General features: G+C 45.4%; 2 protein-coding genes across 2 annotated transcripts; both read right to left on the reverse strand.

Moving 5' to 3' along the window:
• Positions 1 to 1,233: 1,233 nt before the first annotated feature.
• bms1 (BMS1 ribosome biogenesis factor) lies at positions 1,234 to 15,480 on the reverse strand. Its single transcript, XM_031561189.2, has 23 exons — positions 15,312 to 15,480; positions 14,611 to 14,804; positions 14,082 to 14,272; positions 13,762 to 13,841; positions 13,361 to 13,549; positions 13,064 to 13,206; positions 12,634 to 12,755; positions 12,096 to 12,289; positions 11,597 to 11,736; positions 10,521 to 11,245; positions 10,261 to 10,362; positions 9,833 to 9,981; positions 8,411 to 8,492; positions 8,155 to 8,237; positions 7,522 to 7,731; positions 6,197 to 6,385; positions 5,458 to 5,638; positions 4,932 to 4,990; positions 4,534 to 4,656; positions 3,963 to 4,110; positions 3,191 to 3,366; positions 2,646 to 2,807; positions 1,234 to 1,986 (listed from the first exon to the last, which is right to left on the reverse strand). Exons 2-23 carry the CDS (start codon positions 14,787 to 14,789, stop codon positions 1,759 to 1,761), a joined length of 3,855 nt encoding a protein of 1,284 aa, XP_031417049.1. The 5' UTR covers positions 14,790 to 14,804; positions 15,312 to 15,480; the 3' UTR covers positions 1,234 to 1,758.
• Positions 15,481 to 15,681: 201 nt separating this feature from the next.
• On the reverse strand, positions 15,682 to 17,470 carry mxtx2 (mix-type homeobox gene 2). The gene is made up of 3 exons (XM_012814495.3): positions 17,449 to 17,470; positions 16,849 to 17,021; positions 15,682 to 16,717 (listed from the first exon to the last, which is right to left on the reverse strand). Exons 1-3 carry the CDS (start codon positions 17,468 to 17,470, stop codon positions 15,926 to 15,928), a joined length of 987 nt encoding a protein of 328 aa, XP_012669949.1. The 3' UTR covers positions 15,682 to 15,925.
• Positions 17,471 to 18,649: the final 1,179 nt, after the last annotated feature.

Raw genomic sequence — 18,649 nt, forward strand, 5'->3', positions numbered from 1 at the left:
AAAAAACAAAAAGAGAGAGGAAAAAAAAAAAAAAAAAAAAAAAACGAGTCGGTTTCGCTTTACAGACATGTGCCTTGTCAAGAGCGATAGAATGTTTCCGATGGCTGCTGTTATTCATGGGGAAGGCAGGGGAGAGGGGGTGCGGAGGTGGGGTGTAATGGAAAATGAGATGCATATCGACAGGCTGCCAGAGAAGCCTTTGCCATTCAGATAACAGTCACAAGCCCATTACCAGAGCCCAGTGAATACACACCACAAGGCATTACAAGCACCCAAGTAACAGGACACGAAACCCACAAACATTTATAGGTGATGGATTCCTACGCCATTAGAGGCCTTGGATTTACACTGCTTGATATGAAAGCTGCCAAACGTGCATTGGAAATGTCAAGTCTTAAATATTATATAGGGTTCAAACACAAACACGAGGATTTGCAGGACATCCTTAAAGGGTTTGGGTTTAATATCACCAGAAAGGCTACTGTAGAGGTTTACATGAAATGTCTGCCTGGCTTTGACATTGGTTGGGAAGATGCCCTTTCATGTATTCCCCAGGAAGGTTCCAGAAAGACAAAAGTCCAATTCCGAGCCTGCTGGGTAATGGCATATGCTACACAGAGAGGGGTCCATCAGAAGGCACTCTGGTGTGGGATGGGGGGGTCGGGGGGCAGGGGGGGGCTCCACTAGCAGTAGGCATCAATCACCAGACACACACTGAAACTCCGGGTCAGTCAGGACACCCCCAGCACCTCCACCTCAGCGTGTACCACCTTTCCCTTCGCCAAGGAGAAGCAACCGGCTCCTCCGGTGTTTCCCGTGACCATTAATTACGCCCATTGTGACGGCTCAAAGACGATTGGATCCGCCACACAGCACGGTTCCTGCCTCCCTCTTTTTTTGGTCTCCAGCCGTCGTTCCTAAACGAATGATGGAGAGAACCGTGCGTCTAGACCAGACTCGGAATGCGTCTGGATGAGTTTCTCTCCCCCCCCGCCACTCTCTGTGTTTCAGTGGCTAATTTAAGTAGCCTTCCCCAAATTCAATTACCCGATTTGAGTGATTGCGAGACGCCAGGCATGGCATCCCACATCGAGAGAGTAATCATCCTCACTTTTGACGTCGAGTAATGGAATAAAAGATGCTAATTGCCCAATGCTGGAGTGTTTATGGTTTCGAAATGACATTAAGGAGCTCATTTTGCCTTTAGTAGGAAGGAACGCAGCCAGACAGCCATTTTAGGGATCTTAATATCGGTTTGTCTTTTATTAAAAAAACAAATATTTAAAAGCTTTCTGTGGTGACTGATCCTCTAGAAGAAGGTTCCACTGACCTTCCAGGGGCATCTTCTAGAACATTCTTACCTGAATAGAAATACCTAACTCTGAAGACAGGATTGAATGTTGTGGTGGTCAGGGTTGCAGTTCCTGCATAATATACATAAACATACTCCGGTCTCACATTTCAAAATGAATATGCCCTTGCTGCGGATTGCTTAACAGAGCCGGTGACCTTACACTGCTATATATTTGATAAAAGTAGAAGACAACAGGGATGATACAAACATTTGAAACCCTCTTGCATGCGTTTCAATCCCCTGCTTCAACATAAAAAAGTCCTGGCAGCAGATGGCATCAGAAAAATTACAGTCAACAGTATCTGGCACTCAAAGAGGCCACACTGAACGTCTTTCGACCCAGGGCTAACGCTGTCTCCAACCCCCGGGGGGAGAGGGCCTAACGACTGTTAGCATGCTTGTGCTCAGTCGTCCTTGGCCGCGCCTTTCAGACTCGACTTGAGCTTCTTCCCCTCCTTCTGGCCCATGATGCGGTACAACTTCTTCTTCTCCTCCTTCAACCTCTTCTGCTTCTCCTCCTCCTGCTGCTCCTTCTGCTTGAGGAAGTCCTTGTGCTTGGCACGCATCTCTGTGCGTGCCACCTTTCGCTTGGTCCCATAGACGGTGCCGAGAGCGTGGAGCAACTGCGCCACCTGGTGGACGAGAAAGGACAGACAGCCATGAGTTCCCCCCAAAAAACTAAAACCACACACACACACGGGCATTACCTGAATTGGCAGGTGGAAAAGCCACAGCCAGCGATTAATGGACTTAGTGAGCGTGGGTGCACTGATCTGTGATGACTGCGGCTTTGATTCCATTCTTATGAGGAATTTGGGGCGAGAAACACTTGAGCCGTGTTCGGCTCTCCTCAAGAGATTCGCTTAAACGACGGAGCTAAAAGCTGCGCACACAAAAGCTTCCTTGTGTAGGAGTCTTCGCTCTGGATTAGTTTTGACCTTTTAGCGCAGAGCGGCGGCAGTTAGAAGACTTAACCACTCTGCCTCGAAAACAGCCAAATAACAGCAATTGCGATATTCCCTTGAGGAAGCGTTTCAAGCTAAAGCCTTATATGCATTACCTGACTCACACACCTTTATGGGGAATAAAACACCTGGGCTTAACATGCACTCAACAGGATGCTGCAAACTGTGGTTATCTCGACAAGTATGGAATCTGGATCCTGATCACTTTCAAGTGCTGGTAAAGGTCCAATTAATTCCGCTGAATAACCACAACTACGCCGTGTTAAGGGAGCATGGAGCAAATACATGGAGCTTGTGAACAGTGGGTGTGCCACCAGTCCCCTCACCTGGCGCTCGTGGGGTTCCCGGATGACGGCGGGCCGGACCAGGTCGCGGGGGGTCTTGCCCTTGGCCTGCTGCTGCTTGGGCTTGCTCTTGAAGGGCAGGGACTTCTGGAGGTCCTTGGGGATCTGCAGCCGGTTGAACCGGCGCGGCTGCCTCACCACGGGCTGGGAACAGGGAGAGAGAGAGCATTAGCACGTGGTATTGTTTGGTACTTGGTACAGTTTGTCTCTTCTGTTTCCAGTGATATATGTTATATGATTTAAAAAAAAATAAGCCTTCTTCAAGGCTTTAAGACTGTCAAAGCTTTTCATGTACATAGTTCTTCTGAAAGGTCAGTGAACTGTATGACTCAGGGCATGACTCAGAAAATTGTGAAAGACTGCGTAAGACTATCAAGCAGTCAAGTACAAGATTTCCTAAGAAAGTTATAGGAAATTGCAAACTCAAGTGTAAAAAGCAAGAGATGCTTATAAAATACAAAGACAATTATTTGGCAGGGATAGAAGCTGATAGGGGATTTTGTGAGTGCAGTAAGTGTGTGCGCTACCTTGTAGAGGGAGTCCTTGTTGGGTTGGTTACGGACGCCCGTGTCAAACTTGAGCTGTCCCAGGGTCCTCATGCCCGCCCAGCTGTCCTTCTCGCCCGGGGGCAGGAGCATGGACGTCACCGGGTTGTAGAGCTGGGGAACTGACACAGGGTACCAGGAGCGCAGGAACACAATGTCTGCAACACAAATACACACACACACACACACACACACACACACACACACACACACACAATATCATATCCACATGCATGTCACCACATATGTTGTATTACCAGAACAGATGAAACCAAATTATTTTAACAGAAGCATCCTAACAAGATATTCACTACAAACCCTCAAAGCAGCACACACACACATACTGCCTCTGAAACCAAACACTAATGCTCTTTCTGAACTGTAATTTTGAACATATGCTTATTAGTAAGCATATGAAAACCTGGACAAGGCATTTTCACAAACAACTGTTTTTTGTAAAAAAAAAAAAAAACAACACACAGAAAATTAAATGTATGTGCTGCTTCTGAAAAATGATTAAAGAGAAGAACTTCACCAGAATCCACTGAAGCATTTATGTAGGGCAGCAGCCCAAATGGACCGTCTGTCATATGAAATTATGGTTTGAGTTGCTCTCTCTCACTTTCACACACACACACATATATACATAGATACACACACACGTTGCTGCTTAGACAGAGGCATAAATGTCTAAAATCAGCTCCCTCTCTTGCTCCCTCTCAGGGCTAAGTGCAATTCTAACACACCCACTCACCGCTCATCAGAAGCCGGTCCTCAAAGGAAGCGCGGAAAGCCCCAGCCGGCGTCCGCAGGGCCTTCTTGATCTGACCTTTGATCCCGCTGACTGTCCGGATGGATGCACCCTCGAACTTGGCCACCTCCAGCACCGTGTTGAACATGCCCTACAGAGGAGGACGAGGGGGGGGGGGACACACGACACACAGGCCTTTTGAATGAGGTCTCCAGTCTGACTGTTCCATCTCGCTCACTTCAAAAACACAACTGGGCACTCTTAGCCTCACGCTATTGGTTACAAAAACAGGCCGAAAAAATGTATTTGAAAGTTCTGTCAATGGAGATAAACGAGAGCTCCGAACTTCAAAGCTCTGCAGTAGTCAAATCTATCGATTTGTCCCAGCCACCAGTCTCAGGCTCTAAGGTTTCAATTTGTCTGCTGCCCTTTCTCGGCACAGAGAGGAGAAGGTGAGAGAGAGAGAGGGGGCTTTTTGAAATGGGCTGGTGGCCTCCAGAGAGTTGAGGCTGAGAGAGAGAGAGAGAGAGACACACACACACACACACACACACACACACACACACACACACACCTGAATGAAGGACGTGTTCTTGAAGATCTTGTAAGGGTAGCCGATCAGCTTAAGCTTTTTCACTATGGTCACTGACTTGTCTAGGTCCAAGACCACACCTGTGGCCGCGATGCGAAATCCCGCCTGAGATAAAAACAAAAGGAGCCTGATTTACGATACCATTCTCCAAAGAAAAGAGATCAGATTGAAAAAAGGACACAAACAATTCATTTAATTAGGAGACATTGCCCCCTAATGGCACTATGACATCCAATCCACTATGAATGAAAGCAGGGCAATGTTCAGTCAATTCAGCCTTGTAGAACCCAATATTTGTGTGTGTGTGTGTGTGTGTGTGTGTGTGTGTGTGTGTGTGTGTGTGTGTGTATGGGTTTGCTCAGGTGGCGTGGAGTGCTTACCTTTGTGCCGGCGACAGACTGCACTGCCAGGAAGCCTGTGCCTTGAGGGGTGATGGGCCCTGCGGCAATGAGACAGAAAGAGAGCGAGAGAGAGCGCCTAATCAATACCCACTTTCAGAGGGTCATTAGCAAGCAAAATAGCTGCCTAAATGACCTAAATGCAATCTAAGGACATATGGCCTCCTCAGTGGCTAAAGGTCCCCCCCCCCCCACCTTCTTGAGATGATGCTTAGCACATTTCCATCCCTCACCAGGTAAGGAAACCATCTCACCAGCTCATAATAACCTTAGCTGTATGTGCCATAGGCAGAGCAAACACTGGAGGTCCCTGCTGAAAGTATTCTCCACTCAAGCTAAATCCAAATACACACAGCTTTATATACACAATAATTAGCCTTATTCTTGATTTCCTCCAGTTACACAGTAGCCAGTGCAAAACGGTAATTTCACTGTTGTGGGTCAAATAGGACAAAGCCTTTTAAAGACAGTCCACATCCAGATGAAGAGTGTGCATAAGGGTCCTTACCCCAGATGGTGGCGCCGCAGTGCATGTGTTCGGGCGTGTACTTGAGCAGGCGCTGGCGGCCGTTGTGGTCCTCGATGTAGTAGAGGGGGATGGTCTGGAAACGCCTCCAGCCCATGGACACGATGAGCGGGTCGCGCGTCTTCAGGATCTTACCGTGCCAGCGGTGTTTCTTCAGACGCATCTGAAACCGAGAGAGAGAGAGAGACACACACACAAAGAGAGAGAGAGAGAGAGTGTGTGTGAGGGTGGGGGGGGGGGACAAAGAAAGACAGAAGGAAAGAAAGAAAGTGAGAGAAGAGAAACATCATACGTTGTATCTTCTACCCATGGTAAACTCTGTTTAAACTCTGTGTTCAAATGTTTTGTTTTGGCAATACAAGCGATTTCTCACACCAATAAAGCTCACTGAATTGAACTGTAAGAAAGAGAGGCAGAGGAGAGAGAGAGAGAGAAAGAGAGAGAGAGAGAGAGAAAAAGAGACAGAGAGGGAGATAGAAAATACAAATAGAACTATGTGTCTTGTCAGGCTCAGTATTATCAGATGGGACCTTACAATCAGCATGACGGATGATGCCAACCTACCAGTCACTCCTTTACATTGTTGTTATAGGACTGCTTTGTTTGACAATTTCATATTTCACCTCCTACGCACACACACACACACTCCTTTCAGAGAATGCTGTGATCCTGTACCATAAGTCCTGTCTGACTGAGTGATCCTTGTTAGCTCAACACTCACTTGAACGTAGCCCACATTGCCTTCGCTGCCCCCCAGGCTGCCGAGGATGATGGGATAGTGGGGGTCGAAATTGGTGACAAACTCGCAGGGCAGGGAGGGGATCTCCATCCTGACGTACATGCCAGGCCGGAAGCCCTCGTACTGCACCCGCGTGTCGTCGTCCACGTTCTCAAACTCAGCCCTGTTCAGCTGTGACAGGAGAGAGAGAGAGAGAGAGAGAGAGAGAGAGAGAGAAAGAGATATGAAGAGGGAGATCGAGGGAATGACACAGAGATGGGGGAGGGGGACTGTCAGAGAATGTGTGGCATTTTAGTCGAGCACGCACACAGACACACACACACACACACACACTTGTTTACACACCGTCAGCTCAGGCACACGGACAACCAAACAAATATATTTTTAAAAATGGTGTCAAACTACATTCCTGGGAGGAGCAGGCTTGTACGTGGGTTCTTTGTTGCAGCTGACCTGAAAACTGCTTAAGGGAGATTTTCACAGGCCTCCCAATCTCTTGTGGGTTGGCAATTTAAGGACTGCTGAACAGGCTACCCTCACACAAATACGACCCCTTGGACTCTGTTACCGCTGGGTTAGCAGTTTAGAATGTACATAAATCAAAACAGGAAATTAAGCGACAAAAGGGAAAACAGCCCACGGTTTCACAACGTCTGTCGGTTGTCATGGCAACAGCATGCTTAAATATATTGGAAATATATAAGTAGAGACCATTCTGTAGCCACTATGAGGACTTCATGATGAACTAGGAACTATGAAGAATATCACCTCGCATGGGATACTATTTCTGTAGTGTAGAGACCTTCAATCCTACTGCCCTGCCAGAGAAGACATTTTAATTTTATTTCAGTAAATGTAATGTCTATTTCACACTCAATGTGACGCAGCAAGGATGGCAAGATGTGACCTGATCAGTTCACACCAGTTGCCTCTAAAAACAGCCACAAGAGACCCATAAACACAAGTTAGCTGCACAGAACTCACAGCGAGAGGCAAAAACAGTATTTGAAGCGTAAAATTGGCCGAACGGCAATTGCTTCACTGTTTACTGCACAATGTTGATATAAAATACCACACTGAGTAAAAGGATCCCATCAGAGCCACAGCTACTTCTATACAACTGCTGATTCAAAATGGGCATTAGAACTAAGCACTAAGAACCTAATACTATTAGTAAACTGTGCTAAGCTGTACACTAAGTACAACATACAGGTCCATTCATACATTCAGTGGAACTGTGATGGTTGCACTGGTTTGAGTGCCCTAGGCTGCAGAATAATTCTTCCTGAACGCATGTGACCTCTTACCTCAGCCTGTTTCTTCATCTCGTCCTTGAGGTCGTCAAAGTAGGTGGCGTCTCCGTCTCCGTCGTCGTAGGCCGAGTTGAAACGCTCCTTCATCCGCCGCTTCTTCTCCAGCCGTTTGTTCTTCTGTATCTCCTGGTCGTCAAACTTCACCTGTGGCTTGTCCTCCTCGTCCTCATCTTTGTTGCCATCATCGTCTTCATCGCTGCCTCCCTGGATCATGCACATAGTAGGGAAATAAATACACAGAAATACCAAAACTGACATCTACAAATCCAAGGCCTTTTCAACAGTGTACAGTGCTTGAAAATTCAAAATTCTCTGTGTGTCTTTGAAAGACAGAGAGGAGAGTGCGACAGACTGTGTGTGTCTGTGTGTGTGTGTGTGTGTATGTGTATGTGTGTGTATGTGTGTGTATGTGTGTGTGTGTGTATGTGTGTCTAAGTAGAGGAGAGTGCGACAGACTGTGTGTGTGTGTGTGTGTGTGTGTGTGTGTGTGTGTGTGTGTGTGTGTGTGTGTCTAAGTAGAGGAGAGTGCGACAGATACACACACACACAACTACAGCGGCCTAGGTTGTGCAGTTCTCTGATCACATTTCTCCAACCTCTCTCTGCAGTCAAAAATAAAAGCGGTACCTCGGCCTGGTCTCCTGCTGCCCCAGACTCGCCCTGGTGCACCACCCCGGTCTCCAGATCTTCAAAGTCCCCGTAGAGCTCGTCTGAAATAACAGCAAGGCAGTGCCAATGAGCAGAAACCCAAGTCTACTGAGAGTAGGGACCAGAATACGAGATGACACCAGCAACAAAACATGAAGGAGGAAGCGACCAGGCATGAAGTGTGTGAGAAAGAGAGAGAGAGAGAGAGAGAGAGAGAGAAAAGGCAGAAGCTCACCATCTTCCTTCAGAAGGGTGGCGGCGTCTTTGTCCCCTTCCCATTTGCCAGTCACAAAACAGTCCTTTATGGAGGCCAACATCTGAGAGATGGAGAGGGCGGAATTATTATCAACAGTAAGACTGGCAGACAGGCAGGCAGACAGACAGACAGACACACACACACACACACAGAGATTATCTAAAAGCACTTGGACTTCTCAGTACCACGCCTGACTGACAGAGCCAGTGCTGTCTCGGGTGCTTCCTCTCAATTCAATTTCAAAGAACAATACAGAGCCAAAATGGCATTCAGTAATGACTGTGAGGATAATCAAATATGCCCTCAGAATCACTGAACAAGGATCAGGCTCACAAGTACTGACACTCAACTTCCACAGCTACAGTATCTCATATTGCACTTCATTTTAGTGGAAACAATAGATGTCCTTTGAAACTACCCTCTAGTGTCAACACTGTCTGTTAACGATTACACAGGCATTTCCATTACTGACATTATTTAATTTCATTAGGCACATTGCTATTGTACATCGTTATGGATGGGCATTATATGATTCAAGAATAAGCATCCGGAACGTTCAAAGTAACACTCTGATAGCATAACCGCTTAACAACATCTATGCAATTACTGGCGACTTTGTTTTAGTTAAGTATAGCCATGACACTTGGAAATGATGGACATGAGACAAAAACAACTAGATTATCCATCAAATATTTAGACACAGACAGGGAAAGGTTAATGACATTCCTCCATATGTTGCCTTAATCTTGATTTCCCCCCAGATTCTACTGAGAGTACCAGTCATGGTTCCAGTTTTGCCATCTCTGCCCATTCAAGGTTACCTGTAGCGTCGTGTAACTTTGTGAAGAGGGTGTGGCCTCACTCCAGGAGGGACTGTTTTCAGTCATTGCACCCTAATGGGTGTAGATTTCGGTTTAATTTTAAAACCATTTGACCAGCCTTTAACCAATCCGCATTAACCACTATGGGGTTGCTATACTACGCTATGCTACTTTGCCACCAACGATGCAAGCTGACATATTAGGCTTTTCCCAAACCCTGTTAGCAACGATGTCTTTGCCCTTGATGAATAATATTACATTCTTCTTGCTCCAGCTTCAATTCTTCAATTTTGCTAGCGTTGCTACTGCTGCTTGTATTAATTAAACAAAGGCTTCATTTCAGTGCTATTGCACTTAGCTTGATTGGTGGGCCCCTCAGAATGACCCATTGATTCATCTTGCTAACAGCAGTTCAAGACTGGCGGGCGGAGCCAGGCTAGATTATTTGAGGACAGTGTTTTTTTTTTTTACTACAATAGCAAAACACCTTTTTTCTGCCCTTTTTCCCTCTCAGAAACAACCCAAGTTTGATAACATTCAATAGAGGGTTAGAGGTTTCGGTCCAAGCCCAAAGACTCACCTCCTCTTGATCCCAGTCGTGGCTGGCGTCCAGCTCAAACCGGGAGCAATCCATGGCATCGGCTCGCAGCCTCTTGCCCTTCTCTGGCCGGCTGACCTTGAACAGACCTCCCACCTCCTCTTCCTCCAGATCACCGTCCTCCACCGCCACTGAGGAACATCATGTAAATCAGCAGAAAGGTTCAACAGGGCACAGCACAGTCCACCACAACACAGCACTATACATATGTATGTGTATTACAATCAAAGACAATCTAGAATTTAAAGTGGATTTAAGATGTATAGCTAAATAAAACTAGACCAATTTAACAACATTTAAAAATATTTATTTATAAATATATATATAGTATTGTGCTCTGGTAGCCTCAAAATCAACTGCTAAACTTCAAGTGACATCAACACCGTGAACCGTCAGTGCAACATATTCACCTATGCCATATACAAGCTTGCGCAGGTTTGGGGTAGCCTGCTGTCTCCGTAGAAACGCCTCAGCGGCTTTCTGGGCCAGGTCTTGCTTCCAGCGCAGGGCTCCTGAGGCGAGACGGGATGTGTGAGGTAAACAAACACAACAACAAACACACGACGGGGCCGTGCCCCCCAACAGATGGCAGAGTTGGTGAACACGGATAAATGGAGGAAAAGAGCGAGAGAGGGGCTATGATGAGACGTGAGTTCAGAGGGTTTCTCACCTTCGGTGTCGTAGCTCAGCTCCTCCTCCTCCTCTTCCTCTTCCTCCTGCTGCTGCGTGGTGACCTTCGGCCCTTTGGCCTTCTTTTGAGGTACTTCAGCATTGGAGGTTTCTTCCTCCATTTCAGAGTCTTCATCCTCCTCTTCATCACCACTTTCTCCTTCTCCTTCCTCCTCCTCTTCATCGTCGTCATCTTCTTCCTCTTCATCCTCCTCTTCAGAGCAGTGTCCAGAATCTGCTGGCACCTTTCCTTTCACCTGCTCCTCCTCCTCTTCGTCTTCAGACTCCTCTTCTCCGCTCTCTTCCTCTGCCTCGCTCTTCTCCAGCTCATCATCGCTGTCTGCGAACGCTGGTACCTCTGCGACCACCTCCTTCTCCGCTTTCCTCTTCACCTCCTCCACCTTCTGCCTCTTCACTGGGGGAACATCCGCCTCCTTCACCTCCTCCTTCTCCACGGCTTCGAAATTCTTCACCAGAGGTGGCCCACTCTGGTTTTTATCTCCTTCCTCCTCTTCCTCCTCCTCCTCACTGTCTTCATCTTCTTCTTCCTCGTCCCCATCTTCATCCTCCTCCTCTTCATCATCATCCTCACTATCTTCACCCTCATCGTCATCCTCCTCCTCCTCCTCCTCCTCTTCCTCGTCTTCTCCAGCGAAGATCGCCTTCCTCCTCTGTCTCTTTGCCTCCGGGTCCCATACCTGGCTCTCAGTGGGCCCCTGCTTGGCCCTGTTTGGAGAATGTTTAAACACACCAAGACAAATCAGTCCCTTTTTGCTATAAGCCAGAAACACGCAGAGACACAAACTCAAACAACAAAAGTAAATGAGTCAGTAAGATAAATGATCAAAGAAAAAAAGAAAAAAAAGTGGTAAAACTTGACAAAACTTGAATGGCAAATTTCCAAGAAGCCTCCTGTTCTAAGCTCAAACCTGCCCAGAAGTCCCCTGTTGACACAGACTCTTTTATGCCCATGGCGTGAAGAACACATACATCATATCGTGTAGTCTTTCTGTCAAAACACTCTTCTATTTAATTCCAGATTCACAGGAGACTTGGGTGCTCTTAAGTCCAGCTCACCCGTTCACTTCCACCTCCTCCTGCGTCAGCGCCTCTCTGTCTGTGAACAGGGACACTTTGCTGGCGGCCATCTTGGCATCCAGGGTGGCGTGCGTGCCGATGAGGGACTGCACAAGCTCTGTGGTGGGCCGCATCTCCTCCTGAGATGGGCAGATAAGATACTGCTTTTAAGACAAGCTCTCCCAGTGAATCACAGTTTATTTATGCAAAGCAAATAAATAGCAAAGAAATATTGCAAAGAGGAGTAGGAAAGTAGCATCCTCACACCAAAGATCTCCAAGACCACGTCACATTGTTATGGACATCACATTACAAATAACACTAATATACAAGAGAAAGTATGACAAATCTGTTCTAAATTAGTTCTAAATGAATCACTTAATTTATCAATAGCAACGTTGGCTTTGAGGAGCTGCAGTTTAAAACATTAGCTCTAAATGATTGCAACAGACTGCCTTCAGTGATCTTAAACAGCCGGGATGCGATGTGTTCCCCTGACCTGTTGCTGCTTGGCATGGCCGCCTGGCATATCAATGTACACGGCATCCTTGTCGTACACCACGCCGCCCACACCAGCCATGGGGGCATAGATCATCCTCTCCTTCTCGTTCAGGGCCCTCTTCTTCAGGGTCGCAGGCAATGGGCAGGGGTCCGGCAAGAAGCTCACGTCTCCCACAGAAAAGTCACCCACACCTAGGGGAACACAGTCAAGTCACATGATGAGTACCACCCGTGCTAAAAAAATACCCATTTCTGCTGCAGGATCTACTCTAATACAGTTCATTGACAAATAGTAATTTATCTAGTAATTAGTACATGGTAATGATACATTTTTTTGTGTGTGTTTTTGTTTTTTTATTGTTGTTCTTTTCAATTGTAAGTCACTTTAGACAAAAGAGGCAGACAAATAAATGGATGTAGTGCTTTCAGAATTTCTATGAAGCCAAAGCCTGCATATGTATCTCAGCATAAAAGACAAGTTTTCTAAACTGAATTATATTCTGCAAAGTTGGGAGGCATTTCAGACAGGTACTCACCAGGGATGTGGACTTGCCCCTTGTTCTTCAGGAATGTGCCGCGCAGATAGCCATAGAGACATACGGTCCGGTCACATTTAGGGTCTTGCCTGACATCCTCAGGATTGGTCAGATCCTCCATTCTGAGGGTAAAGGGAGAATGGGGGAAAGCGAGAGAGAAAGAGAGAGAGAGAGAGAGAGAGAGAGAGAGAGATAAGAGTAAAATCAAAGAATGTTGAGCAGAGAGAAACTAAGAGAAAAAAAACTGGAAGACACTATTCACATATTTCAGTGTTAGCATATAACATAATCAGTAACAACTTGTCACTTTATCTTATCTGTATACTATGCGTCAGTACACAATTCACAATTTCACAATGCACAATTACACAAGCCATTTAACCGTCTCTGGCTATGATAAGTAAATATGATAACCAACAATCCGCCTCACCGGTCAGCCAAGACGTAAGGGTGAGAGGTCTGCCACACCAGAGGTCGGAACTTCATGACAGAGATAAAGCGCCCCAGGTTCTTTACTTCCCGAAGCTGGTACTCTCCATAGACCATGCCTGATAGGTAGAACAGCTTGGCACCCTGACAACAGAGAAACAAGTGCTGTTAAGAACACTCTAATTCTGATCGTTCCTGAAGACTTAAAACAAGTATGTTGTAAATCTGTCTACTCCGGGCTTATCCAATCAAGGGCTTCGCAATGACCTCATACAGCAGTTCTCATCAAGCGTCTCACCTGGTAGACCTCAGTCCAGAACCTGTGTTTGAGGCGTTTCTTGGTCTTGTTAAGGGCCTTGCTGTTCTTGAAGGAGTCAAGATGCGTCAGCACGCCCATGATGCGGGGGAAGCCGTGCACCTGGCAGATGTTGAGGAACTCGAAGGTCTCCATCTCAAAGCCAAAGCTGGCATCAATGAGCATCAACACCTGGAGAAAAAGGACAGGCTGAAACCTCGAAACCTGCGAGTAGTCTGAGCATGGGCTCAATTTCAAATCCAATGAGGCTTTGGATTCAGCATATATACACATTCAGAAATATGAGAATTGTTTGGAAACTACATAGCTAAGTGAAAAGGTAAAAGACCATGAGGGGAAAAAAGTTATGAATTACGGAACCAGCAAGGAGACAAAAGACGTACCAGGTCAGCCACTTTGGCCACGTCTATCATTGAGTTGATGTCATTGGGACATTCAATGAAGGTCAGGCGCCTCTTCTTTCCTGTTACCAAAGAAAGGAAAAGACATATTAAAACATTTTCTCACGAATAATAGAAATAACACAACACTGAATTTCTGTAAATCCCGATTTGATAATATGACCTATGAAACAGATATACAGGAGCATGCTAATAAAGGTATTATACTTAACATCTAAATGGGCTTAAAGCCCTTCAGAGTGGCAACACACATTTACATTTACATTGTCATTTAGCAGAAGCTTTTATCCTAACACACCCACCTGATACAATTGTGACCGGCCCACAGATGTCCCCAAGCTTCTGACGCGTGTAGTTTTTGACAAGGCAGCGAATGAGGGTACTCTTGCCAACCTTTGGAGGTCCTACTACAACCACAACAATGGGCGGAGGTTCCAAAGGTGCTCGGTCCACCAGGGGAATGTGATGCTTCCTGGTTTTTATGTCCTGAGTCCTAAAATGTAATTTTGAAACTCATAAATTACCTTGCAATTTATATCCTGAATGGCATGCTCAATAATCTATTGGAGTGTAGAGGATTTAAAGGCCTACTAAGTATTTTTCCTTACCTTCAACCTAAGTTAGTGAATAAAGTTATATATTGTGGATAGTGTGATAACACATGGGTATGACAATACACTAGTTAGATAAGTAACTGGTCAAAGACTGTTTGAGTACAGTGAGTGACTGTAGTGGAGACAGAGAGTGATTAAGAGAGAGACGTCGATCGGGCGATGCAAAGAGAGATAAAATGTAGACTAGATAGAAGAGAGACAGAGAGTGAAAGCAAACCTGTGGAAGGTCCTGGCCATGCGCACAGCCGACTGGACGGCGAAGGCCTTGGGATTCCTCTTGCGGGCATCTTGTTCAGGCTCCTGTCCAATCTGCTTCTTCTTATTCTTCTTCTGCGCCTTGGGGCCACTGTGTTTGTGCTGATGTTTCTTCTGCTCCTTCCTCTCTTTTCCCTCCATCTTCTCAGATCAGAGCTGTAACAACAAAACACACTGCTCTGTAACTCACATTATACAATGTATCCTAGTGTATGTGCAAATCTGTGAGAACGTGTGCGAATCATGGCTCATTGCGATTTCAAATAATGGCAATCCTTTACAGTCCAGTAACTCCACGGGCAACTCAGTTGGAGGACAAAATGACAGAGATAAAATAACAAATAACGTGCATGACTACAGTGTCAGTGATTTTACCACGACCTGCCCCCACAGAGTTAACAGCTAGATAAGCAACATTCTGTCTGGCAAAACTTCATGTAAGCAACATTAAACAACTCTAGTGGTTCTCCAATGCCATGAACACAGAAACGAACAAAGTGATGTGAATGTTATTACATTGTAAATACGTGTTAGCATGACTTTAGCTGTTATCTTAAATAAGTTATCATTTCCCTATCGTAAAGGGAACATCTACACACTATTCAACCAATACAATCAAACTGTATGTAAGTTTATCTTTGCACTGCGAAGCAGCTATTTTACCTTTCGAAGCTCTAGATTAATTTCGACGTTTCGACAATATTCACCAACTATGTGATTATATGGTCACTGATGCGCCGCGTTACATTCAGGCACTCTATGCCTGTGTTTCTACAACATGTTTTCACGTGTGCTTGCTGCACCCGGAAGTGATTCCACCGACATCGAGATACCGACTAGAAAATCCATTCCGGTAGTAAACGTTCCGTCTGCCCAAGATTATTGAGAAGTGACCCTGTTTTAGGAGGTGCTTGGTTTAGAACAAGCGATTCACTTTACTACATCAGAATTTTGTATTTCGAAAATAACATGATAAGACCAAAGGATTTCATACAAATACTTTATTTAAATAATTATGATGATTAATGGCCACACTGTTGTTTTCATGTTTAGATACTGAACCACTGTTATTCCTTTCAATTAATTAATAAATAGTCTACCAGCAAATAAATATACCTTAAATACATACTAATAAATACAAAATAAATATCCATTCTAAAGCTCAAGTTTTCCTTTTCTACAAATGCATGAATTGTGAGGTAGCAGCAATAAAAACATACAGGCTTAAAAGAAGCTCCAGAGAGCTCTGCTGTGTGAATAAGTCTCTAGTAAAAGTCTCATTTTTTGCTAAGGGGATCCACAGGCCCTGTGACCTTCCACCAGTCTGGCTGCATCTCCCCAAGGACATCCTCCAGACACTGAGAAGATAAGTCAGGCAGAGGAGCCAAGTTGGTAAATTGCTCTGGGGTAGACATGTCCCACATCCCACTGAATGAGGAATACTGGGCGGAGAGAGAGGAATTGTCCGGCCCCATGTCACAGCAAGCCGAATCCGGTGAGGCAGGAGAGCTGGATACCGACCCCATGTACCCAGACTGAACCGACACTCGGTGGGGGTAGGGTGGTGGTGGTCCAGGTTGAGACGGGAAAGCGAAGAACTGGCCGTCACTGGCAAAGCTTCTTCCCACGGAAGACTGAGGACTCCACAGGGACTCTGGAGAAGTGCTGTCGGGAGTCGCTGTGATGCTCCAGTTGTTACGAGCGTTGTGGTGCATGGTGGGGGTCTGGTAGGTAGGGCTGGAGTCACTGCCCAGCAGACGACTCTGCCCTGACCGGAAGGAAGGAGTGCTGAAGTAGCCAATGTCCCTCTGAGAGAAGCCAGAAGCCTGGGGAGACAGGCTGTCGTAGAAGCAGTCCATGTCCTCCTCCTTGATTTGAGAGTGGCCTGCCGGCTGGTTGTTGGTGCTCATGTAGAGGACGTCATTGGTGCCCCTCTGCTGGCTCTTGTCCTCAGCCCTGTGGTTTAGAGATGGAGTGAAGGGGCTCGGAGGGAGAGAGGCAGATGGAGGAGAGGTCATCCTGTTGTTCCTGTTCTTCAGAGTCCTGGCTCTCCTGTTCTGGAACCATACCTGATGAAAAAAAAGAAACCATCTGTCAGACAACTCTGTCTTCACATTTCTTATAAATATATATGTATATATATATATTCGTATATGGTAAACATTCATCAGTGAACAATATTTTCTCTATAAGAACATACCTGAATGCGGGACTCTGGAAGTCCAGTTGCCTGTGCCAGGCTCTCCCTCACACTGATGCCTGGGTAAGGGTCCACCTCAAAGGCCATGCGGAGGAGCTCTAAGTGCTCCTTGGTGAAGCTGGTTCTCTTCCTGCGGCCTGCCATCTTATGGGCCTGTGAGGAGCCATCTTGGGCTGTGAGGAGAAAAATGTTCACGTTATGGCCATGCCTCAGTCAAGTTAATTGCAAAAACTGATCACATAATGTTCGCATTGGCATGCCATGCATATAACATGGCCATGTGCAACATGTATCACATTAAACATATACTTCAACAACTTTACCTTTGACTTTTCAAGACAAAATCAAAACAGGAGACCATGGCAACAGGAGAGGAAAGGAGGGAAGCACGTTGGGGAGGGAGCCGTGGGAAAGAGAGGTGTCTTTTTTTGTTGCCATGTATCCCACACTGATAGACAACACACACACACACACACTACAGATAGTGACGTTTGGACAAGGATGTGTAGAGGGAAAATACACACTACACAAAATACACACACACACATTCAACAAATTCCACAAAAATAAATAAAGAGAGGTTATCCAAAATAAACTCACCAACACTGCAGTCATTCCACATGTTTATGAGGATATTCTTAAATCCCAATTGCACTGTTCAACTGGTAGTCTCGTGTCTTTTTTTCTGGCGTTCTGGTTCCTAAAGCTCCAGAGGTGCTATCTGCTTGCTCCTTGTGAGATGCTGACACTGACCTGAAGGCCAACTGTATTTATACCTCCCTCTCCCCACCTGGATGCAAAGGCAAGCCCCTCTGAATTGGGTGTGGCCAGGTGAACATCTTACTTTGAAGATCACATGACCTCTGTCAGTGACAGTGCCTACAATTGCTCTGCTACACCCCCATTTACATCTGATATGCATTCACACATAAGAAATTCTGTCAAACTTCAGACAACTTCAGCTAAGCATGATGTTCTGGAGCAATTCACAGCTTCAAGTGTCTATTAATTGGTGTCCTATTGTTTGGTCTTAAATGTAATCATGTGACCAATAACTAACTGTAAATCCAGTGAAAATGTTTACATATGCCTTTATTCTGTATAAGACTTTTTATTGAAAAGACTACAATGTAGAATTCCTGGTTCTGTTTCCAGAATAATTCATGTGCTACATAAGAATATTCTTCAAAGACAATTTGCTGTTTTACAACTCTGTAGAGTCGAACATGTAGTAAGTTACTTCCACCTGATGTTAAGGTTAATATTAGACATTTTTGAAAGTCCTTCACTTGCATATGCTTAATACTGAATTAGTTTAATGTTTTAACACTGACCACCCTGGCATGCAACAGACAAATGTCATGTCATCTTATTCAGTTTGCAAACAAGTACTTGTACAAACTTGGGTAAAGACATGAATGGACATGTATTTCTTATTCAGCAGATACAATAAATACACACTGACTAGATGCATATAATACCTCATTGAGAAACATTTAAGAGTGATAAGACTTTCATTGCTAAATGACCTTCCTCAAACTGATCAAAGATGGTAACAACTGCTGTACTTGACAGGATTAAACCATGAACTGCACTCAAAGCCATTATCAGTGTGCTAATGTCTGCAAACGTCCAAACCTGCTTGCTCTGGCTGAAGGTTCAAGAGTCTTGTTGCTTGTTGTCTTGCCTGTTGTTGTGATCTATATTTTCATGTTCATATATATATATAGATGTTGTTGTGATTTATATTTCCATGTTTATATGCATCATGCTCATTGTGCATGAGTATTATTTTAGATAA

The sequence above is a fragment of the Clupea harengus genome, chromosome 23 (assembly GCF_900700415.2).
Source record: "Clupea harengus chromosome 23, Ch_v2.0.2, whole genome shotgun sequence".
In the NCBI taxonomy this organism is placed as follows: domain Eukaryota; kingdom Metazoa; phylum Chordata; class Actinopteri; order Clupeiformes; family Clupeidae; genus Clupea; species Clupea harengus.